General features: G+C 38.4%; 1 protein-coding gene across 1 annotated transcript in view; it reads right to left on the minus strand.

The window, feature by feature from the left end:
- Nucleotides 1-3,972: 3,972 nt before the first annotated feature.
- LOC148190334 (uncharacterized) overlaps nt 3,973-10,315 on the minus strand; it is a 9,904-nt gene continuing 3,561 nt past the window's right edge. The window contains exons 5-12 of the mRNA XM_088081690.1: nt 9,450-9,609; nt 8,482-8,575; nt 8,316-8,384; nt 7,595-7,678; nt 7,339-7,466; nt 6,166-6,325; nt 5,665-5,735; nt 3,973-4,748 (exon numbers count right to left, since the gene is read on the minus strand). Of these exons, the coding sequence (XP_087937816.1) occupies nt 4,527-4,748; nt 5,665-5,735; nt 6,166-6,325; nt 7,339-7,466; nt 7,595-7,678; nt 8,316-8,384; nt 8,482-8,575; nt 9,450-9,609 (988 nt within the window). The 3' untranslated portion in view covers nt 3,973-4,526. The remainder of the gene's footprint in view (nt 4,749-5,664; nt 5,736-6,165; nt 6,326-7,338; nt 7,467-7,594; nt 7,679-8,315; nt 8,385-8,481; nt 8,576-9,449; nt 9,610-10,315) is intronic.

Consider the following 10,315-nt stretch of genomic DNA (forward strand, 5'->3'; position numbering starts at 1 on the left):
TTCATGACATGTGAAGACAAACATGAAAGTAAAGTAGATGTGCATGAGTAGATCAGAATATTGTCATATTTTGACAAATAGCAGAATTTTTGTGTGCGTGTAATCATAGTTTTTGTAAAGCAGACTCAAACAGACTTCATACAGGAGAAAAACCTTTTAGTTCCTCAGTTTGTAGCAAATGTTTTTTCCTAATGAAGATGCAAAGAGACACATAAATATTCATACAGGAGATAAACCCATTCATTGCTCTTTCATTTGTCATTTGTTTCACTGTAAAGCAGATGCAAAGACACTTCAATCAAGAAAGAAATGTTTCTGTCATAAAGCAGGGAGACTTTGGACAGGAGAGAAGCTATTTAATTGCTCAGGTTGTGGCAAATGTTTATGTTGTAAAATAGATGCAAAAAGAATACATATAGGAGAAAAGGGCATTGTAGTTGCTCAGTTTGAGTTTTTTATTGTAAACCTTTAGTTGTTCAGTTTGTGGGAAATACTTTTATCATAAAGAAGACGCAAAGAGACACAAGGAATCATACAGGAGACAAACCCTTCAGTTTCTCTGTTTGTATTAAAAAAACAGATTTCATACAAAAGACAATACCAATAGTTTTTCATTTTGTAGCAAATGTTGTCAAAAGGAGGTGCAAGGAGACTCGAATTCATACAGGAGAGAAACCCTGTAGTTGCTCAATTTGGGGTGTTTTTTTCATGGAAAAACATAAGACAAGAGATTAAACAAAGTCGAGAAAAACTTTGTTTTGACTGCACTCCTGCTTCGCTTTAGCTCTTTGGTGACTTTTCTCACTTCCGCTTCTCTCCTTGTGCACTGAGCTGAAGTGCTAATTTCATTCACTTAGAGGTCCGCCATGTGCATTTAACATTTTGCAACATTCAGCCAACTGTTGGCTTGGTGCGTCAGGGTCTTAATAAAGCAGATGTTAAAAGACTCCATACAGGAAAGAAACCCCTCATTTGTTCAGTTGGGGTAACTATTGTCATTGTAAAGCAGAGGCAAAGAAACTTCACACAGGAGAGAAGACTTTTAGATGCTCAGTTTGTGGTATATTTTTTATTGCAAAGCAGATGCAAAGAGACACCACACAGGAGAGAGAGAGAGAGAAAACCTTGTTGCGCAGGTTGTGGTTTTTGCTGTCATGGTAAAGTAGATGCGAAAAGACTTCATACTTTGTACAGAAACCTTTTAGTTGCTCAGTGAGGGGCAAATGTTTTCGCTGCAAAGCAGATCTAAATAGACACATGAGAAGTCATACAGGAGAGAAACCATTTAGCTTCCCAGTTTGTGGTAAAACATTTGCTCAGAATAGTAACATGAAAAAACACGAGTGTGTAGTTGTATGTGAGTTTTGTGATTAGTGTCCTGTTTATTTTGTTTGCAGCTAATTATCCCTCGATATTATATGCTGGAAGGTTATTTTTTGTGTCCCTCTGTTTTCTCATGTGTGTCTCAGCAGGTGCTGCCCTTCCTTCCTCCTCACTGTGCAGAGTGTTTACACACACCTGTGCTTCATCTGCTCGTTAGGAGGGTGAGGGTTAAAAGGACTGGAGGAACGAGAAGTCAGTGCCAGTTGGCCAGATGACAGCAGAGAGGCTGCGTGTGTTGCTCAAGTATCTACTTATCTGTATTTAAGTGGTGTCTTATGTTGTAGCGTCTTTTTGTGAAACTGAGCTTAGCCTGTTCAAAACAAACAGACAAACTAATAGACCAACAAAAAAACATCATCTGTCCTCACCCAAACTTTACCTAACCTACCATCTGGAGAGTTTTAGGCTCAAGGAGACTTGAAAGGTGAAAACTTCAGTGGCAGTAGCCCTAAAACTCTGCCTAAATCAGAGAATAAAAAAGGCAAAAAAATGAATTAGTGCCTGATGGAAAGACTAACACAGTTCAGTTTCTTTGTGTCACACGTTCACTGTAAAGTTGGATTAGAACAATATTTCCACAATGTGGTTGTTGACCTAAAAGCAGGCATCAACACCTGACAGAAAATATTCAAAAAGTGTGTTGGCAGCAGGGCAGTCTGCAGTGTGTGCAGACGAACCCTCCCAAGCCGCGAGCACCAGGAACTGCCCGACCACATTGTTGATTTTCAGCCAGCTCTGTGTCATTGCAAAGTTTCCGCGTTCAGTGAAAGATCATATCATTTCAAAGCTCTTCTATGTGAATTGAAATGAGCATCCACATATAAATATGATGTATGTAAAATAAATAAAGGATAAAAGAAAAAAAAAGTGGACTACAGGAGGTCTGAGATGACCCAAAGTGAACAGTTATCAGACATTTTCAAAACAAAAATCACAAAAAAATTATTTAATTGTTTTGAGTCTGAGAATACCCCAAATACCCCCAAATTTGCAAGAAATGAGTTTAAGTGTGAATAAACAATAAAAGGAAACAAACAAACAAACAAGGTAACGTAAAAAGTGCTCAAAAAGTAAGATTAATTATGTAAATAATTAATACATATATACATATATACACATATATATATATATATATATATATATATATATATATATATATATATATATATAAAAATTTTTTTCTTTTTTGTTCTTTTGCTGGATGTTTCTTGGCAGGTGTTCATTGCCTTTTTTATATGTTAAAACTGATTTGGTCAGGGTTCAGAGTTTTAAACTGTTAGGAAAGGCATCTGAATGCAGCACAAGAAAAGTGTTGATCCAGGTCTCAAAGGGTTAAACCTCATCTTATCAGTTTTTTTCCTGCCTTCTGTTATTTTAGGTCTCTTTTCAAATCATAAGTTGTGTAACTCAAACTAACTCCAGCTGTACTGTAGTTATGAAAGCTGCAGGATGAGGTCATGATCAGAGGCTGAATGTAATTGGTATTATTTTTAGATAAGTGGAAGTCTTCCGGGAGCATATATACATCTGTGTGTGTGTGTGTGTGTGTGTGTGCCAGATTGCATACATGTGACTTTATATGTGAACTTGTGTATGGACATTAACCTCTTTGGGGATTTGAACCGACGACAGTTGAGGCAAAGCAGTGGCGGTGTAATCCCTGCGCTCTCAGAGGAGTCCAGCTGTGCCCGAATAATACTTGAGCAGGCAGTTGGACAACTGAAGATGGAGGGTCAGAGGTGACGCTGTCAGCTTTTTAATGTGTGATGAATTGTGTGCAGCAGCTAGTGGGGCTACAAGGACTTAGCCCGTCTTCTAAAAGCCCCGCGGGATTACCTCTTTACAGGATTAGATTTCACTGGCTACCACGGCCAGATGGGGGAAGACAGGAAGTTCACAGCGACTCCCTGCAGATCGCTCCGGGGAGGGTTCCTATATAACAGATGTGTTGGTGCATCCATCACACTCTGCACACAAGTCGTTAAGTACACAATGAAAGCAAAAAATGTAAATAATGACTCATTAAAATGTAAGACAGGAGAAAAATACAACAAGCTAGACTTACAGTCTTTGCTTGTTTACCTCCGTGCACCAGTTAAGTTCAGCTTAACTGTTTAAACTTAAACTTACAGTTTACTCCCACACAGAAGATCTTTACAATCATTACAGTTTCAAGATTTTTGTCACCAATTCAATATCTGACCAAATGTCTCCCCTTCTGTTCATTATATTCTGTTTCATTATATCCTGAGAGGCTTATGTGTGATATTTCAGTGTATAAATGGCCAAACACATGTTGTATGAAATCACTGTGATCCTGACCTTTTGACCTTCATCCACCATATTCTAATCAGTTCATTTTTGATTGCACTCAAACGTTTCTGTTAATTTTGAAGAAAATGCGTCAAGAGGTTCTTGAGATATCACCATGACCTTGACCTTTTAACCACCAGATCATAATCAGTTTATTTTTGAGTCCACTTGAAAGTTTGTATAAGAAATTAACTCAGTGTGTTCTTTAGCTGTTGTTATTTTTCACAAGAATGAGATTAATTCAAGGTCACTGTAACCTTGACCTTTGCCCACCAATTTGTTTTTTTTTTTGTCTTTATTGAAACAAGAAACATGCACAAAACACATTAATCTCAAAAAGAGAAGAGATGATTCATACCAGATTTAGCTATTAGCTAGTTTAGCTCTGCAGTCCCTGGGCAGATAACAACAGGAAAAATAACTAGCATGAAATCAATTCATAATTGAATCCACTTGATAGTTTGTACCACATTTAAAGAATTTCCCCCAAAGTATTCTTAAGATATCGCATTCGCAAGAATGGGAGAGAAAGACAGCACAAAAACATAGTGCTTCTGAACCACAACTATCACTGGTGATAGTGTCTTGATTACTAAGTCTTCAATCAACCAAAAATTTCAGGATTATAAATGGTCTCTCCAACACCAATAAAAACACAAAATACCCATGGTCCAAATACAAAGCAATTAACGAATACACAGATAATGTAACCAGAGCTTTGAATTCCTGTGGTCGTTAACACAAAACATGCATGAATATACCCATAATCCTTTAGTCTCCCATTACAATCACTGCAGCTGAAAGACTGAGTACGAGGTCATCCTGCAGAGTCACTGCAGCAGCATGCTGAGTCCCTGCACAGCGGCACACAGGGCCAGCAGCAGCACTCCTGGTTGGTCTCCTGTCACTATCGCCAGCTCAGACAGCTCTCTCAGAGACTCGTTGGAGGAGCAGAGGAACACAGCGAGCCCGTGGAGCTCCCCTCCTTCCTGCAGAGGAGCAGGCAGAGACTCAGAGAGATGAGCCTGACCGTGCTCCTTCAGGCTGCTCACCTGCAGGAAAACAAGAGTCAACAAGTCAAAGAACACAGTGGTGCTTTCTGGGAATTCTTGCCTTCAGATCTGGGATCATGGACACTTTTAGGCTACTTTTCATAGCGATTAGCTGCAGGGTTGTGTGGACAGTGTGGAAGTGCATACTGACTTTTTTTTTTTTGGTAATTTTTTTAGGTTGGTTTAAAAATCCCTGAGCCTGAGACTCAGGGTGGTCCAGGATTTCCTTATGGAAGTCAATGGGAACAGTCATTTTGGGTCCAATGGCATCACGAGGAGGACCTGGACGATGCAGGTCTGGTGTTTGGCCACTACAGAAATTGGCTTAAATACCAAGCGCACTTCCTGAGGTTGTAAATGTTGTAAATTTAGTTTATACTTTGGAATTTCATGTTTGACTGTTCTTTGAATGTATCTGTTGTCCACTGGCTGTAGTCTCTCAGGTGTGTTCATGTGCAACTTCTTTGGCCGAGGCACATCTTTAGATTAAAGCATCTATTGCAAAAATTGTTGGCAAATAAACACAAACATAGAGATTATTGATAAATGTACAAATGCAGCATGAATATAATAAATGTATTTACAAAACTAGTATACACACCGCACTTCTCCAGGATTTTTAGATAATCAAAACCAAATAAATAACTAAGACAAAAGAAAAAACAACGAACTAACTAATCAAAAGTTGACAACGAAACAAAATTTTAAAAAAAAAACAAAACCAAACCCATTCAACCTAGACACCCAGTACAAAAGGTCCTACATTCAGCTGATGGCAAAAATCATCAAATGGCATTATGCTTTTCTCCAAATATTAAATTAAAGGTTACCAAATGCTCATTTCTTCGATCTTTGGTGATGTTTTTTGTATGTCTGGGTCTTTACACAGAGCACTGGTCTTAAAAACCAAACTCACCAGCTGGTTGAGGCCTGTCAGTGTGTCAGGGCAGCACTTGGCTATCAGTGACGGCACGCGGTCTGGCAGCTCTGTGGAAAACACAAACTGTTGGCACATGTGCACAGATTCAGACATGTCCTACTACTGCCAGTTATTTACTTAAAAGCAGTACAACTGGAGGTCTGTTGATTTTAACACGATTTAAAGGGTCTCCATTAACCATTAAATTGGTAAATGTCTTTTTTCTCTTTTTTTAAAATTATTTATTAACTGTTAATTGTCAGGTAATTTCCTTGTACTTTTCAAGAAATCAAGCCTATTTAGTCACTTTTCAAAGGGTTAAAAACAGAGTTGCACTGAGAAAGTTAACAGACAATGTACACGCCACAACCAGTCAGACAGCACATTTGCACATTTACCCGTGAGAACACACAAACTTTGATTTTGTTTATAATCTAACCCTTTCACATCCACACAGACAGCATGCACACAGTCAGAGACACTGTCCAGCTGACTCACTGTCCATGGCGCTGGTCAGCAGGTAAACGGCTTCCACGCCAATGTTATATGAATTCACTCGAAATGGTGTGTACTTGATATCTCCAAGCAGATGAAGAACAGAAGAGATGGACGAGGACTGAGGCCGCTCCACAGGCTCAAAGGCACGCCACTGCTCCAGCTGAGAGGAGACAAAACCACTTTTTCAATTTTTCTAACATGAGCAAACTAAAACTAAATATAACTGAAAATAAAACAATGATTGTTTTCAATTAAAAGTATATTAAAACAACAAGAGTCTGCAGCTCTGCCAGGCTGTACGCTGACAGGGCGATGCTTTGAGCTAAAAACTAACAACAGCTTACTTGCATGCTGATAAATACATAACATGCTGATGTTAAGCAGGTATAATGTTTATCATATTCACTGTCTTATGCTGCATTCACATGTAGGGACAGTGTCCTCTGGACAGCAAAGAATAAACAAACCAACAGTCCAATGAAATAGTACGACACAAAAAGGAAAAGTGTATGCAGAGGTTGATTTGGTGATGTTGTATTTTGTTGTACAAAGGGTGGAATAATTTAAAAAGGAGTTTTTAACTGTAATTGTCCAGTAATTGTTCAGATCACCAATGTTTTCTTATTTTGTTGGAGAGCTCTGTAATGTCTGGGTGTATATTCTGTTGCAAAGGTGAGCAAAAAGTTAAAATATTTTCACTTTGGACAGCATGCCATCTACCATTACTGTTGCCAGTAATTTCACCATGTCGCTCTCTGTCCACTAAAATTATATGGTTTTACGTCTATCACCTGATTCCAAATCAACACAGCATTAGTTTGACTTGTCAGCGTGTTAATATTTGCTCATTAGCAGTAAACACAAAGTAGCCGATTTCTGCGGCTGATGGAAATTTCCGTAGTTCTGCAGATATTTAATTATAAACTAAACATGTGTACAAATATAAGTTTTAAGTTCAGTTTTCAAGCACTTTAATTATATCCAGGGTTTTTATGTAAATAAATAAAGTCGATTGATTGATTGTTAGCAGAGTGCCGTAATACTTTAGTAGGTGTGTGTTTTGGATCTTGGGTCTAATTTGTTCATTTAACCATATCCTCATCCTGGTGAAACAACAGGGGTGACAGAGGTGTGTGTGTGTGTGTGGAGGTCAGAAGTAAAAATCAGAAATACCTTTTGTTTGAGGAGAGTCAGATCCTGTCTGTCCTCTGAGAGCACGCTGAGGCTCTGGAACAGAGTGGACCGAGTCTCTTGGGGAAGATCAGCCAGGTTCAGGAGACAATCTTCATTCCTCTGTAACTCTACAGAAGTAAATACACTGCTGTTAGTACTACAGTGACAGTAAAACATGCATTTTAATATTTTTTTGGTGATAGACTTTTGATCTGAATTGAAGTGAAGATAAAATCTGCACAAAACACACTCATACCCTCCTGAACCTGCTGCAGGGTCTCAAAGGTCTTTTCAGTGTAGTCGTCAGGTTCAAATGATAGTGGGTGCAGGACTGGCTCAGCTGATAAGTTAAACACAGTTAACACTACTTTTTCTGAGGAAAATTTGAAGTTGAAACATTAAAATATTCTTGAAATTTTGAAAAAATATTGACTTGGAGTTGAAAGCTGAAAAAAGATTAAATGGCAATTGAAATAAAGAGGCTGAAAGAAGATGTTGCAATTTAAGTGTACTCAAAGTACTTAAAGGTAGCACTTAATTCTTAGCAACCTGAGCAAATTGACTAAACTTCTTTTAAAGACATGAGAGAGCAACTGACCCAAAAATTAACAAAAAAAAAATTACCTGAAAATGTGCAAAAAGGAAAAAGAAAATGAAAGTATAACAAAAACAAAAAGGCAAGGAAATAACGTGAAAAAAGGGTGCTTAACGATCTTTCAACAATATAATTTCCTGAATTTTTTGTTTTGCCCCGAGAAATTTTTGCTGTTTTTAAAGCAAATATGTTTTCCAAATCAACTAATTTATATTTCTTACCAAGTGGCGCACTGGGATTTCTTTTACCATGTTTTTCAAAGATTTTGAATCAATTTGCTCAGTTTTCAAGGGGCTAAATCCTTGTGAAAGGAGCCTAGGAGCAGCACAAAAGTGATGGTGATCTAGATTTCAAAGAGTTTAAGTGGTTTTACATGTTTCACCTGAAAGGGCATGGCGGGTAAATGGTTCCTCTTCATCAGCAGACAGGCACTCAACCCTGACAACAACTCCTGACAGAATGAAAGCAATTAATCATTAATTATCTGGAATCCTATCAATATCTGAAAAAAAGGCAAATGGTGCACAGTGATAAACCGCGTTTCTTACCAGTCTCTTCTTTCCTGAATTTTAGCTCATTGAGCTTGTAGGCATAAGTGTGTCCGGCTGGTACAACAAAAGAATTGTTGTCCTTCATCTTTCCCTGATTAAACAATAAATACAGCTGTAAACACACAGACGTAACCAGACATCTTTCCATGACCTTTAACTACTTCAACCTAAAGCAAGTTTTCCAATAAACAAGAGAACCAAACCACACATCGCAACTTAGAAACACAAAGCAAATGCACAAACACCATAAAACTGTCAGTTTCAATTACAGATCACGATTATCATTTTTTTCAGATGGTAATCATGTTGAGTTGTTTTTGTTGTTGTTTGTCTCTGATGGCTGAGGTCTATTCCTCTTGAAAACAAATAAAGCCAGTTAAAATATATAACAAAGCAGTTTAGTGTTGAAAATCAGTGTTTTTCTGACACTGTTCAGCTTCTCCCTGAGGGGCTGCTAACTACACTGTATGTTGCAAAAAACGTAAATGTCCCTATTTGGAGCGAGTGTTTGGTTTGTCTGTTCTGGGCTGTTGTAGCTCCGTATGTAGACATGAACAGCTCATTCAAATGCAACAAAAATATGCAAATTCTGAAATCCCACATACCGAACACTTTAAAACTGTATGAAAATTCATCACATAAAATCATCAAACTGAAGGAAACGCTAAACTAACAAACTCGCTAACCAATTAGCTGACTAGAGCTAGCTCGACTACCTCAGTCAGCACAAAACTCTCGTCTTACAAGATGTAAAGAGAGAGAGAGATGTGTGGCCGATGTGGCTAATGTGATGGATGCTCCTCCTAGGACAGCGGTGTGTGTGCTGAGGACAGTCAACAGACGGATGTCCCTCCAGGTGTTGGACCTTGAATAAATTCCAGGCCTCAGACCAGAGGACAGATCACTCCTCTAAACACTCATCAGCATAATTCTGCATCCTTCAAACCTTTGTCTCTCATACTCACCCCCAGTAAGACATTAAACACACTCCAACGTGCTTCAACAGAGCCGTCCACTCCAGTTCTTCCACAAAGGACAACATCCTCTGTGTTGAACACGATCTCACTGACAAAACCCAGCATCTCTCCCTTTTTTAGTTCGGGCATAAAGAAGGTATTTATCTTCCTGCAGGTGAGACATGAAGCAGATGATGAGAAACAAAGTTTTCTTTGGGCGTCCATATCTTCCATGAGGGATCTGAACATTACAGCACTTCTGCAGGGAGACATCAACTGAAGATGCTTGAAATGAAATGTCTTGGAAACAATTCAATTCATGGCTTTGGAAATTTGTTCTTTATGACTTTAGTTTTAGTATCTGTATCAACAGAGTTAACAAACATGTCTTTGTCAAAATGTTCATTTGTCCAATATCGGTTCTCATTTCCAACTTGTGAAATTCTGCCTCTTTGTCAGTGATTTTGGTGTCAGATACTGGTGCAAAAACACACCTTTTGCAGCAGCATGATACGTCACCAGGCAGATAACACTACCGGATGGCACCTTTTGTGGTGGTATGATATGCCACTGGAAGGTGTCAGTTTGAAATGCTGTAGTAATGTAATTCACGAAGACATAAAGTTCCTGAAGAGCAGGTGCACTGGGAAGTGGATGGGTCCAATAAACCCTGGACTTTATCCCTCAACCCATTGTTAGTGTCCTGTGTGAATATTTACCATTTTTTTTTCTAAACCTAACCACATGCTTTTGATGCACAAGAAAGTAACGTAAATAGGAGGTGTTGTAAGTTAATATTGAAAAAGATAATTTTCTTCTAACAAAAAGAAACAGAAGTGAAAAGATGAAAAGACATAATGCACTAAACCAGCATA

The sequence above is a fragment of the Plectropomus leopardus genome, chromosome 1 (assembly GCF_026936395.1).
Source record: "Plectropomus leopardus strain MGB_pleo_1.0 chromosome 1, ASM2693639v1, whole genome shotgun sequence".
Taxonomy (NCBI): domain Eukaryota; kingdom Metazoa; phylum Chordata; class Actinopteri; order Perciformes; family Serranidae; genus Plectropomus; species Plectropomus leopardus.